General features: G+C 42.1%; 1 protein-coding gene across 2 annotated transcripts in view; it reads left to right on the forward strand.

Annotated features, from left to right (window-relative positions):
* Window positions 1-14,743, forward strand: part of htr2cl1 (5-hydroxytryptamine (serotonin) receptor 2C, G protein-coupled-like 1) — a 143,454-nt gene that overhangs the window by 103,159 nt on the left and 25,552 nt on the right. The window contains exons 5-6 of one of the 2 annotated variants that reach the window (XM_030431677.1): window positions 2,973-3,139; window positions 6,731-7,769. In XM_030431677.1, the coding sequence (XP_030287537.1) occupies window positions 7,355-7,769 (415 nt within the window). In that variant the 5' untranslated portion in view covers window positions 2,973-3,139; window positions 6,731-7,354. The remainder of the gene's footprint in view (window positions 1-2,972; window positions 3,140-6,730; window positions 7,770-14,743) is intronic. The other variant, XM_030431679.1, reaches the window with a different exon arrangement.

Here is a 14,743-nt window from a genome sequence, read left to right on the forward strand (position 1 = left end):
CATAGCGCGTCGTCTTCCGTCGCGCTGCACACGCACATCGTTCTTTATCTTCCCTCCTTCTCGCAATCCTTTACGGCGGCTGACACTCACACACAATATCTTTGAGTTACACTTACACTCGCTCTCCCCTCCCCCCCACCATCGTTCTCTGCCTCTGACACACACACTCAAATACACACACACATACAGATGGAGGGATTATGTGGTATCGCATTAGCAGAGCTGCTTTGTGTTAATGGCCTTTACATCATCCCGCAGAGAATAAATGTTGCAGCTTTGACTCTTTAAACACATTCAACCTTCTCTCTCTCTCTCTCTCTCTCTCTCTCTCTGCACTGGTGCATAAGTAAGTTTTTGAGTGAGAACGTGCCTGGTTTAACAACTCCAACATGTTATTGCATTTAAATGCTACTGTCAATCAATGATTTTTGTTGTTTGTCCTTTTTAAATGCATCCTGTTGTGTAAAATATGTTGGATCTATATATTGTGTGTAAAGCTACAAGCTACCACTGAGTGCAATTGGTGCAATTTGTGCGAAAATGTGCATTAAAATGTGTATGAAAATAAATTAATTTTGTTCATTCCACTCTTTCTCTCTTGTGTTTCTCCATGCCCTGTACCTCTGTCTTTTCAACCGTCCTTCCCAATCTCTCTTTAAGCCTCTCTCCCTCCTCCAGTTTGGTTCAGTAAACACATTTGTTTGCCTGTTTATTGAAAGAAAAGTTTCACAAATCAAAAAAACTACTCTCTCCCTCTCTCATACTATAAGACAATAAGTCTGATGTTGACTTTCCCTCGCTGCTCTAATGAAAAGTTATGACACTACAGTTTTGATTCTCACAATTCCATATCTCATTAACTCTGTGTTTGTTTCCCTCCCCTGCCCGCTTCTCTGATACTCTCATCTGAACATCACGATTCTGCTGGAAGTTTTGTTCCACACGTTTTTCCAAATACATATTTGATAATAAATGAGTTGCAGAGACTAAATAACCTGAGGGATGTCTGCGTTAAGGCTGAAAAATTAGTCTGAGGTTGTAAATAATCCGGCAACAACTGGACACCTTTGGACGCTCTTGTAAATACACAAACTGCCCAATTAATGCATGCAATCAACTTTACTTGCAGTAATGTGAGGATCACAAGCCTCTAAATTCCTGCACACTGTCTGTATACTAATGAAAGCCAAGAAGGAAACAGCTAGTTTGTGATTTTTCAAATTATATTTTTTCTACTACAATGTTCTTTATCAGCACTACTAATGATGTTGCGTCGATGATACCTGATGTTGCGTCGATGATACCTGATGTTGAGTCAATGATACCTGATGTTGCGCCGATGATACCTGATGTTGAGTCGATGATACCTGATGTTGTGTCGATGATACTTGATGTGTCGATGATACCTGATGTTGAGTCAATGATACGTGATGTTGAGTCGATGATACTTAATGTTACGTTGATGATACCTGATGTTACGTCGATGATACCTGATGTTATGTCGATGATACCTGATGTTGCGTCGATGATACCTGATGTTGTGTCGATGATACCTGATGTTACGTTGATGATACTTGATGTTACGTCAATGATACCTGATGTAACGTCGATGATACCTATTGTTGTGTTGATGATACTTTTATCTCCATACTGGAACCATATTGAAACTTTGAGCTAGAAATACTCACATTTCACTTGTTTATTTGGCTCACATCCCGACATAGAGCCTTCTTTAGAACATTTGTAGTAAAAAGATAATGAAAAATGATTTCTTTTTGTGTTTTTTGAAGGTCTTGTTAATCTTGTTAATCTTTAATCTTTTTCTTCTCCTTTGTACCTTTTTCTAACATCTTTCTATAACAACGTCCATCCATCCACCCCTCCCACACACACACACTCCACCCAGTCCATCCCTCATGCCCCTGTAATGGAGCTCCATCTGTGCAGTCCATTAGGTGGCCTCGTGGCTTAGTGGCTGCGCTGATGAAAATGTCCCCTGTGACAGGACAACACAATCCCATACTCTGAACCTGCACATCAGGGGGGCATCGCTTTCCACCCGGGGCACAAACTGTTGTTTTAATACAAGATGGTGTCACATTCTGTAGTGCAGGCTCACCTCCTCTGGGCTTTAAGCGATTTTTGGACATCTTGCAAACACATTGCTCAGAAATCCCCTTGTGACAGTGTGCTTTCATAACGTTTGGATAAAAGGAAACATGCAGTAGGAGCCTGAAATGAAACCACTGAAAGTAAAACTAGAAACTGATGCTTGTTCTGTTCTGACATGAAAACCTCAAGTTTCTTTATCATTCAATTTAAAGAATGATGTCAACAATCATGGTATGTTATCGTCTGTATCTTTAAAGACTGAGAACAGGCTACATACTTTCTCTAAATGATTAAACCTAAGCTTTATATACTAGATATGCAGGAAATGTTTATGCTTTATTTTACATCTACCACTTAATAAACATTGATCATTTAAAAGACATTCACTTAAGAGAACCAGATAATTAGGTCATGATTAAAGGGGAAAGCGAGACAATGATCAGTTGGTACAATCAGAATTAACGATTTCAAACTAGTTGCTAGTGAAACTTCGAGCATCTTCAGAGGTACAGTCCTCAACGTTACAGCCACGGTTGATTTGAACACCCGTGGTTACCATTTAGTTGCTCCAAACAGGGAGCATTAAAGAATCAACTATAACCATAAGATCTGAGTTGGTTTTATCCAGTGTCATTGTGCTTGTGTTGGATGAAAGATATGGCAGATTGACGGCACATTCAGTTGTGTTGCTGTTGTTGTTTCCTGCTGTGTGGGTGTGTGTAGGAGCCGCTGTGGTTCCAGGAGGTTTTCAGTCACTTTTGACCTCCGTTCTTTTGATCTGAAATGTTTAACAAAAGAGCATCAAAAAGTCAACGTCTCTTCTATTTTTTTTTATCCTCTCCCTCCCTCTTTCTCCATAGGCAGATGGAGGATGCTGATCCCTCGATCCGGAGGTGTGGAGTGACAGATGACAGAGGGATTGATACAGCGGGAGAGAAAGAGAGAGGTAGCGTCAGAAAGGGTCACTGCCGGTGGTAATGGAAAACGGCGACAAAGGTCAGGCACATCGATCGGGAGGCGAGGAGAAGTAAGTGAGCAGATTTGCTGATACTGGCATGTGTCTCTGTTTGCACTCTGCCTCTGTTTCCTCTCCGTGTCGCTCTACTGCTGCAGCTACATTATTCTCCTTTGCTGCCTTGCGTTCCTATCATTTTTTCTTTCCTTTCTTTTATAAAGCACAAACGTTTTGTTTGCGACACCTAAAGATGTTCGAAGTGTTCAATATTTCTGACTAAAGAAGCTTTTAGGTACTTTCTGTGAATCTTTGTTTAAGGTTGGAGTCTTTCTCAGAACATTGTTGGCCTGAAAGTTTGTGGCTGAACACATAATTCTCAAGTATTGTGCTCTAGCATGACAGTGACTCAGCACACAGTCTTCTTTCTGGCGCCTGAAGAGATTCATTTTACCTTTCAAGCAGCTTTAACAGCGGATTGTTTTGGCGATTAGCATTAATGCTACCTAAGCAAACAACAACATGAAAAAAACACAGAATTTCGTTATCTTGTTGTTCTGAAACCCAAAATTCAACCCACTTCCTGCAAGGTGAGGTTCGTCTCGATGGACGGAGACGGAGAGAGCAAGGATTTTTTGTAGCCTGCTAGCTAGCTAGGCTAACAGTGTAGAAGTGCACAACGTTAAAAACTTAAAGGTGCAATATGTTAACATTTCAAACATTATCATCAACAGATAGTGAAGAAGTTTTAACGTTGTTCTAAAGAAGTCTATGTGATGTGTTGAGATTTGCGATGCTATCTGAATTAGCATGCTAATCAGCTAGCTGCCTCCCCGCCAGCGTTCCCCTCCTTGATGTATGATATTTTGTTTGAACTCATTAGATTTTGAGGGTCAAAGGTCAACTTCACTGTGGCATCATGATAATCTGCCAAAAAATTTTCTGGACTTTATGTAATGCAATAACTCAGAAACAGCAACTTGGCTGGTGCATGGAGGCAAAACACCACAAGGCGGTAATTCTAGTTTGCTATATTTTATATTTGCACTCTTTATCCTAATGCGACATGCTGTTACAATGAAATTAACAGTATTGAAAATGAGTGGCAAGTCTTAGTAAGATTTAACAAAACTTTAAACACGACAGAAGCCCTAAATAAGAGAGTGGCTTTACTCCATCAGTGTATTACACATCTTATTTAACAAATATAGATACCTTTAATCTGTTGTTAATTGTGTCCTACAAAGCAAAAGAAGCACATGTTAGAGTAGTGGAACTGAGAAAGACTTCATCTCCTTTCTGAATACTGTATATGGAGTGCTGTTGTTGGCATTGAATTCATTACCAGCATGTACAGCTGTTGGTTGGTGTTTGTGTATCTGACATGTAAACCTTTACATGTTAAGCTTCAAATCACACAAAGAAGCAGTTTTGCGCCATTTGCCTTTAGAAGAAAATCCCTCCATCCCATTTCCACGCCACCCTCCGCTGTTTTATCTCAGCGAGCAGAAATGGCTTAAGCAAACAACGAGCGTGGCAGCAATTTGTCCCCCCGTGGCGAGAAGTGAAGGCGAGGGCGGCGTGATCCTTTCGCGGCTCCCAATGAGACTAAGGTGGCGAATGTTCTGCAGTCACAACAGCAATTATAACCTACGGATGACGTGACTGGTTAGCCTTGACGCACACACCAAGGGTCATGTGTACAGATGTTGATGACATGAATGCGTTCGTGCCAGATTTGAGGCTAAAACCATACAATTGAATGGAAAAAGATCATTATCGCCATTACCTCTCCTCCTCTAACCTTCCTCCCCATCCTCGCCTCCTCTCCCTCTCTACGTCTCTATGATGCATCGCTGCTTTATCAGCCGGGTTAAATGGCTCGCCTGCAGTGCTGTTTAGTTTCCTGTGAACTGTGTTGATGCTCTGAGAGGAAGCAGCCTGTCTGTTGCCGCACTGAGCGGCGCAAAGGTGATAAACAAGCGCCGACATATAATTCCTCATTATTGTTTTCTCATTTTTAAAGTCACAGGATGGCTGATGTTCAACCCCAGACCTCATTATAATGTTGTTTGCAATTATTCAGAATCATGTTAACAGCAATCTCATTAAAGGCTCTAGTTTTTACCCACGCTGCTCTTCCGTTTTATTGACTTTTGCGTAGCGCGAAAAAGTTGTTTTTCAAGCCCAGGCGAGACAAATAATCAATAAATCCTGATAGGAAGTCTGGGTTTGCAGCCTCTGTTAATCAGTAAAGATATAGACTCGACCGTGTGGAGAAAAGTGGGTGCTTAGAAACCGTAGTTATCGGTGAAGCCACACTATAAATGATTAAAAATTACAAGAGGCGTTTTTATGCCTTTACAGTATTTATGTAGCAGCATAAATACATGTTGCTTATAATCAAAAGTGACTTGGCAATCTCACTTTCTACAATATGAAACCCTTAAATAAATCATCTGGTTGCTCGTTCCACCACTTCATAACGTATGGGCTGCTGTTCTGTTATTAAGCTGTCATTTAAATATGAGGCTCTGTAGCAGATAACATAATATATCTGCCCACACACGCATGAATAATCTGAATTAAGTATTATGTTTGCACACAATCACACCTAGACAATTCATTTATGCATGCACAGTGGTTTGTACAAACAGAACAGCGCGGATGAATGCACTCACGCATCCAGATGTCAATGATTCATATTAAACGACACAAATGTTAGCATGCCCACACAGGCTGGAGAAGAAAAAAATGCAAAGCAGGGATTTTAAAAAAAAACAAAAAATGTTTATTGTGCTCGTAGCGCTGATACAGATATGCACACACAGATTCAATGTGCTACTGCTAGATGTTAGCGCAAACTCACCGCCTACTGAACTATCTCAGCTGGAGGCCCGAGTCCGTCTGGAGATGTGTTGGCTTTTCATCTCCACACACACACATACATGAACACACATATGGACACACACACTCATTCACATTTCATTCTTAAACATCTGCCCACACATTCTCAAAAACATGGCTTTTCACCGCCTTTCACACTTTGTCTTGCTGTTTTTTATATGCGAAGACATCCACACACACACTCTCACACACATTCAGTGCACTCTGACTCCTCCACATATCCTTGAAGACATTTATGAGGTGCTAAATCACTAAGCCGTCTGAGTGGTGAGGGTAAACAGAGAGGACAGCCTGTACTTTTTGCACACACACTGCGATGTGAGGTTGCAAACATCAAAGCTTCCGTTTCACTTTATCTCCTTTTAGTTTATTTTAAACGACCGTAGTGTGTGTGACACTGGCAGTCCGTCTCTCTGCTACACTTTTATTAGGAGTAAAGACAATACCGTGAATTAGCCTGGCAAGAGAAGAAGACATAAACAAAGAGAGATGAGAAAGAAAGGGAGGGGAAGATTTAACTAATGGAAAGTCTTACAGGAAAGGGCTGATTTGAAGGGGTGATGGAGGGTAAATGGAAGGCTGGAGAGATCAATGTATGTATTGATGGCGTTAAGGTGTTAATACCGCGAGGTAGATGCAAGAAAGAAGGGGCTGATTTGTTAAATTGATGGCAGGTGACAAGGTGAGGACAAACTCTGCAAACAGGAAGTTCAAAAGAAACGATCTGATCGCTCTTCTTTCGTTTGGCTTCTTCCACAGATCAACCTGTTCATCAGCTCTGACCTGAAAGACGAAAAAGCCGCTCGCAACACCTTTGACACATCCCGCGAACAGCAGATGGTCGTCATACTACAACCGATCGATCGTCAAACGAGCTGGTGAAGATCTGGCAACGGGAGCAGGAAGCAGCAATGGATTTCAGCAAGCCAGTTTTAAACTCTCAAGCGAAAACTCTTAAACTCCATCTTCGATCGAGAGGTGGATGTGACTGAACACCACAAAGCATAACGGAAGTTTTGGCTCATTGCACACCTTTAGAACTCCTCACCAATGACTTATTGGCAAGAAATGGGAGACTCGGACTTTAGGGAACAGTTGGATGCTGTTTGCAGCTAGCAAGACTTTATTGGAATATTATCAAGAGCACTTGTAGCTAGTTCCCCCCAATCCCCTCTTCCCTCTCACTCCCAATCCCCAGAGTTTTGTCCTCCGTTTTTCCCTTCCCCAGATCCTGTTTCCTTCGATCAACACACTTCAAAACTCTTCAGATAAGTCTGTCTCAATGCTGAGCTCATCTCTCTTGTCACCTTCTTCTTCCCTCTGAAGAAGGTGAATTAAAACTCCCTCCGTCAACCATCGATAGGGTGAGGGTCTCTTTTTCGGATGGGAGGCCCAGCAAGAGCTCTTCTTGGCGGGTTCAGCACCACCACCTCTTCTCTAGAGGTTGGAAGTCGGATGGCTTGGCCAAGCAACAACCCCCTGGACCTCAACCAATCCCTGTCATGGGGCATAGGGATAGGAGGCAGCGGTGGAGGTGCGGCAGCCATGAGCGCAGGACTGGACAATTTCACCCAGGAGTCCGTCACCAGGGCGGTGATGAAGGAGAAAAACTGGCCGGCGCTGCTCATACTGGTCATCATCGCGCTGACGATCGGTGGCAACATCCTTGTGATCTTGGCGGTGTCGCTGGAGAAGAAGCTCCAAAACGCCACCAACTTCTTCCTGAGGTCACTGGCCGTGGCGGACATGCTCGTGGGCATCCTGGTCATGCCGATCTCCCTCATCAACATCCTCTATGGTGAGTTTTGACAACCCACAGAGAACATCTGTTTCGACTGAGTAAGATGTAAGATAAGGAAACGATAGAAGAAAATGTTAATTTCTCACAATTTAATCGTCTATATCGTCAGATAATATCAGATATGTAGATATCTGTTCATAGTAGTTATATTGAAGAAGGCAAGAATGTCAATTTCATAGCAATCATCTAATTGTTGTACTATCAGCGGATTAACAAAGTTACTAGGATTCATCCTCTGGAGACTCTCAATGTTTAACACAATAGGTTAAAAAACCTTGACCTGGTGAATGTGCCGGATAAAAAGTCAAGGGATCACCAAGATCTTCACGAATTATCGTCTTCTATGGCAATTTAACCAGTTTCAACAGTCATGTCGCGAATGTGGTTAAAATAATTCAATAGTAACTTCTTCACCTGAAGAAAGCCCTATATCCACTGAAAAGTGCCTTTTTTGTTGAACTGCCTCTCTTTAAATTTTTCATTTCTAGCTGTAAAGTCAAAGAAAGGTGCAAAAAAGTTTTTAAAATCTCTTTACTGTCCCTGGGTTTGCTCTATGTTAGAAACAAGTTTCAGGCAGAAGCACAGAAAGATATTAAGTATTCAGTTGACCATGAAACCTGAACAATTGCAATGATAACTTCCAAATTCTACTGAAATATTTCTTTTTGTTTTGCCAAAGAAACGCTACAAAACGGCTACATTCAATGTCAATCATAAGTACAAGTAGCATTCTGAGTCTATCTATCAGTCTGGGACATCTGATGAGCTGACAGGCTAATCATCTGTTCAGTATAAAAACAGAATAAAAGCTTGTATTGATTTTGTTCTTTACACCTTCTTACTTGAGTCATGAAAAAGGGTTACATGCCCATAAATCACACCCAATACTTAAACAGTCTTCGCTGCCAGTTCCTGCCCCTGATCCTGGGCCCCCACCCGCCCACCCAACAGCTGTTGCCATCACACTGTGTGACACGGGCCCTGTCATTACTTCAAAACACTTTTCTGTGCTATTATTGAAATAATTATTGCTTCTCTCAGACATTGCACACTGGGATACTGCAAGTGTTTCCAGAGCCGGAGGATGCCAACTTGATGATTGCAATATCATACCAGCGATCAACTGCTGTTCTTGCTTACAGTATCCCTGCCAGGATCCTGCATGAACGCCCACATTGGTTTAATCGGAAGTTGGGTTGTTATGTGGTGGGATGTGTATTGAATCTCTTTTCCAATGTTGAGTAAAAACATTGAATTAAAGAAAGGCTGTCTTCCTCTAACATTTCCAGCCAGCTCTCTGCATGTACACCGCAAAGGAGAAGTCCGTTTCTCACTGCGTACCTGAAAATGTCACCAGCACAGAGCTGATCACACAGCAGATAGTAAGTGAGAGCTGGCTTTTACAGTTTACAGCGTAGTAATCCTTGTCTATGCCCATAATTCTTACTTCTAAGAACTCAGAGCAGTTTCATGATGGTATCCAGGGTTTTTTTTTTTCTTACCCGCAGCATTCTGATTGATTTACTGGGATGTTGAAAGAGAAGAAGACATTCTACCACTGCAACAAGCTCTAAGTGATAAAGTGTGGATTAGATTTTCCATGAAATGCTGAAAAGGATCTTGAGAGTGTTAAACTGTCTCGGCTGACTCTCTTCCCTTTTAGAAAAATGTGGACTGAAGATTGTGCTGAAATGATCGGAGTATCACGCTGCTCACGCTCCCCAGCAAAGTTTCTTCCAGGATAATGGAAAAGACCGATTGCTGCACCTCAGTTTAAGGAGGATTAATGCCAATACCCTCCTGGTCTTTGAATTGTGGATCAGCTCTTCAGCCTTGTTGGTTTGTTGGGGTGGTGATGGGAGTTCACTAATCCACGTACAGGGAGTTCATTGGGGGGTACTGCAGGAGCATGGGGCACCAAGGTCATTTTTACTTGCCGTCTGGGCATTGTGCATTCTTGGCACAAAGTCAAACATGTGTCCAGTGTGTATCAGACTCTGCCAAGTTTGCCAAGTCTCTGATCGTTTTTGTGATAATTATGGACAGGATCTCAAGGTGCACCTGTGGTGAGGAGAGCATCTAGTTTGGGGAGCCAAGAATTGTTACTCTCCTTATCGCAGATGACCTGATTCTGTTCTCTTCATCAGACCCTGACCTTTAGCATGCATTGAGAGTAGTCTGAGGTTGTGGTTTTCTGCCAGAAGATGATGGATTACTGCCTCTGGGTCGAGGTGAGGTGCCGCCCTAAGCAAAGCAGTTAAAGCCTCTCAGGGTCCCATTCACAAATGACAATAAAATGGATTGTGGATACACACCGCCGAAATGAGTTTCCTCTGTAGGCTGTCTGGGCTTTTCCTCCGAGATAGGATGAGGAGCTCGAACATCTGGAGGCAGGTCGCAGGAGATCCGCTGCTCCTTTATGTTGAACGGCGCCAGCTGAGGAGGCCTCCCTTGAGGGGATTTTGGGCACGTTCAACAAGGAGGAGACCCCCGGGTAGGTCCAGACCTCGCTCGCTGGAGGGATTATGTTTCATACCCTGTCAGCCTGCTCCCATCACAACCCAATCCCAAAGAAGCAAAAGATGGATGGATAATTATAGCAATCCTGTCACTAATTATACACCCCTGGTGCAAAATGATTCTTGAATCTTCCACTAACTTTCAAAAAGTCGATCTATCTGTATGAGAATCTGGCTCGATGGCGAGTCATTTATTTTCAGCCTTAATCACATCTGTAGTTAATGTGATGCAACATTTGTCTGACTTACTTGAGACTGCACAGGAGTGAGGTGTGAGAACATGACGGCGGAGGATGACAGAGCACATGTCAGTCCAGACTGCTGACTGCAGAGTCGGGCCAAATATGAATATGTTGCTGTGAAGAAATTAGAAAGATTGAGGTTTAGGCTCGGTTGGTGCTTAATTTTTTTTATATCAGCCTGTGTGCGTCTGACAGTGACGTTAATGTGAAGCCTTCTCATTTATCAGCCGCTGTCACGTGTGGTCATTTTGTCTCACATTTATATTAACTGTGTTTGAGTGCAAACAATGACGGCCTATTAGCCAAAGAGGATGGAAATGTGTGTGACAGCAGAGGAAGACAGATCCAGAAAAAGTCATGACGATGAGAGTTGATCCGTCAATATGTATTGATGTTACCGTGCTGAGAGTGGAGGGATAATACTTAAGGATGAGAGGTTGAATTAGGTCAAAAGAGTAAAGTGGGGATCAATAAGAGGTCGAGAACTCAGCAGTCAGCATAATTAATCTGAGGTCAAGCAAAGGACATACAAATAATTTCACAAAAGATGTGCGGAGAGGGTGTAAAGGTTGAAGAAGGGCTCGATGGTGGAGGAAAGAAAAGCAGCATGACGCGGTGAGCTGTTTTAAGACCGTCACCCTGTTTCCATTTTCATTCTTGTGTCTTGCTTTGAAAGAGCCTCATGGATGAGGATGGTGGATTAAAGATGTTTAAATGAGCAGTTATTTATACAGTGATGCCTCGTTTTACTACACAGAGCCAGAATAGAGGTGATCTCACCAGGGAGCGGAACGTGACTGGCAGGAAAACACACCAACTCTTTCTTTCCGTTGGCAATGCGGAGCGTTATTTCCAGTCAAGAAACTTCGAAATATCTCAGTATTATTAGGACTAAAGTAGGAAGACCATCTTCTACTTGAGTGATCAGAAGTTTTGTATCATCAAACGAAACATTTACCTTAATACGAAATGTAGAAAGGTAAGTCGTCTACAAATATTGTCACCAATTTTTCGATCAGTTGTTCCGACTCAACGGGGCAATCACTCGACTTTTCGATCTTTATTTTTTACGATTTGTTCCAACAACATCTTCACGATGAACCGATACCTACCCAAGTGACATCACTTGAAGCAGTTTTTCAGCCTTGTACTTGTACTTGTAAAATTGGCAGTTTGCTTTTCAAATTGTTAACAAAAAGAAGATTGCACATACAAACCGAAGAGGTGGAGTTTGAAAAAGAAGTTGGCATTTAGAAGGCGAAGAGGGTCTAATGAAAGTCTGTGTTTGTAGCTTTATACAACAATTGATCAAAAATTCAATCATATTACTAAAAAGATACAGATTAAAAAGATTGTTAGTCTTTTAAGCTGCAGTTGCTCTGAAGTGTGAATCACAACGGCAAATAAGAAAACACGGTCACATTAACTTCAACCAGGAGAAATATTCTATTTGCTCTTGTGTTTTATTATTTACGGCTGTGATTTGCACTTCAGAGCCACCGTCTACACTTCCTTTTCTCAATCTTTATTCCCTCTCGTGTCTCGTCTTGTCTTTTTTCTATCCAAACTCGCTCCGTCCACGTCTCTGCTCTGTAGCCGTTATCCTCCAGGAATACTAAACAGGACCTGGATGGACTGATTGCTGCTTAATTGCCCACATATGATCGACGGACACACACAAAAAACACACACACACACAAACACACACACACAGACATACTCCGTCTGTTTGTTAGTTCTAGCTGCTGATTGCCGCTGCGTTAATCAATGTTGCACTCAAACAAACATACTGACAAGCCTGTCTTTTTCTTTCTCTGCTTCACAAACACACACTGAGGCAGATAGAGTCTGTCTGTCAGTCACACACACACACACACACACCGGCAAAAGAACACCCACCCTCTGCAAACACATACGAGCAGAGTTTGGATCAATACCGGCAGTGTTGTCCATCACACAGGTACTTGATTGCATTGATCCCTGCGGCTGACTGAGTGATAGACTAGACACACACACACACACACACACACACACACACACACACACACACACACACAGGCGAGTCACTGAATGTTCTCACACGATGACAAATCATTAACGATATGATGGTGATGATGATGACGCTCATGATAGAAGCTGATGTGGATGGTAATTAAGCTACCTTTTAGCCACACACACGCACACACACACACACACTCACACCCACACACACACAGCTTTTGACCAGTGTATTTAAACCTCTTTAATTAAAATCACGAGAATGAACTTTGATCGGTCGATGCTAACCTTTAAATCACGTTTTTCCGCTGAATCTCTGTAAATGTCGCGGCTCCGGGCGACCTCAGCCGGGTGGACGACACACATGACATCATTGTGTCATGTGTAGCATGTAAATGGCAGGAAATGTCTGGCAGGAGCAGATTGTGTTAGAGTCGGGGGAGAAAAACTGTTTTATGATCTTTAAAATACGTTCTCTTAACTCCAGTTCAGCACCTAGACATCTATTTGTGGGCTGTCTTCTGTCTCAAGGTGGAGTCGCACCCGTAGTTTAGTTATTCTGGTCCATAACAAAGGAAAAAACATCACATTACTGCATTTTAGTTCTGGTCCAGTTCAGTTCAGTCCAGCTCGCTGATTGGACATTTATTTAGAGTTTTGAAATCGCGTTTAAATCACATATATGCAAAACAATGACTGCAAATCAGCCAGATGTGAATACTCACATTCGACTGGTTTAGAAAAATATATGTCATATTTATCAGGGTAAGACAGTGGACGTTATCTACAATGAAACATGAGCGGTGACAGCTGGATCTCCTGTTTAGACGTCCTCCATTCATTCACAGTGTGATCTTTACTTAAATGAAGACGGATGAGCCAACGGTTTCATGTCATTTCATTTAGGCTCGCTTCCTTACTTGGCTCGTCTTCCGGTGATATAAGTGATAATAAAACACTGTTAATATATAAAGCGAGGAATTCACAAGCGTCTGACATAAACAAAAAAAAAACTGCAGCTCCAGATGTAATCACACAGACACACAGCTATGAATCTTCAGCGGGCAGGAATCAGGTGTCAACAGAAGACGGAGGAGCAGTGACGAACATGAGAGGGAAGGGAAGCGGGGGGGGTTGAGATCTTAGGGACTCAATTAAGATGGGAATAGATCACAGACACACTCGCGGGAACACGCAGCCTAAAAAAGTGTGTGATCTTCAGGGCCAACTCAATCAGAGCCAGGCGCCGGAGGCCTCTTCCTCAGCATGGAGGTCAAATTGGAAACTGGCAAAACGCACGGACAAAAACAAAAAAAACATACACGCACGTCGATGCCCGACTTCCTCTTCCTCGCTGACAGTGGATTAATACGAAATGTGTCGTCTTTGCTGTGATGAACTGGAAAGAGGAACACCAGCTTGTCATGAAGTGTAATATAAAATCCGATGTGAGGCAGGAAGACCGCTGACACTGACACAATATGAGAACCGAACGGATTCCAGACTCGTCAAACTTTAAGGGAGACACCTTTGAAATTGGAAAAATGTATTTAGAAGCTCTAAGGTTAATAATCCTGCAAGTGTTGATTAATGTGTTCTGTATATTTGCATCATACACTGCGTTTATCTCTGATCCAGTATCAAAACCCAGTGCTAATACAGGAAGTGGCGTGCTCTTTTACAGTGCTGTGTAAAGCAGCTGATCAGGAAGTATTTGGGTCCCTGTTACAATACTCTGATGATAATGACATCATCAGAGTATTTTTACTTGTGCATTAATGTAAAAACAGGATTTTACTCATGAAGCTGGTTGAGGTGGAGCTCGTTTTGTACAGGACGGAAACGTGTGATTATGTTCTTGTTTTGCTTTGTATAAATTGTGAACACTGATCGATGTCGTCGTAGTTGACCAGAGTCTAAAATGACACTTTCATGATGCTTGTTTTGTCCAACCAAGAACACAAAACCTTCAAAGTATTCCAAATAAATTAACATGATTATGAAAAATAATTTAAACTAGTGACAGAATAACTTCCAGTGAGCCTTAACTGTTGAGTTATTCAATTCAGCACAAAACATCAGACTTCATGACCTTCTTGTATAATTTGTGTCCAAAGTAACTAGTAATTAAAACTGTAAGATGAATGTAATGGAGTAAATAGTACAGTGTTTCTCTCTGAAATGTGGAAGCAAAATAAGAAGACACTTCAAT

This window comes from Sparus aurata, chromosome 10 (genome assembly GCF_900880675.1).
Source record: "Sparus aurata chromosome 10, fSpaAur1.1, whole genome shotgun sequence".
Lineage (NCBI taxonomy): Eukaryota > Metazoa > Chordata > Actinopteri > Spariformes > Sparidae > Sparus > Sparus aurata.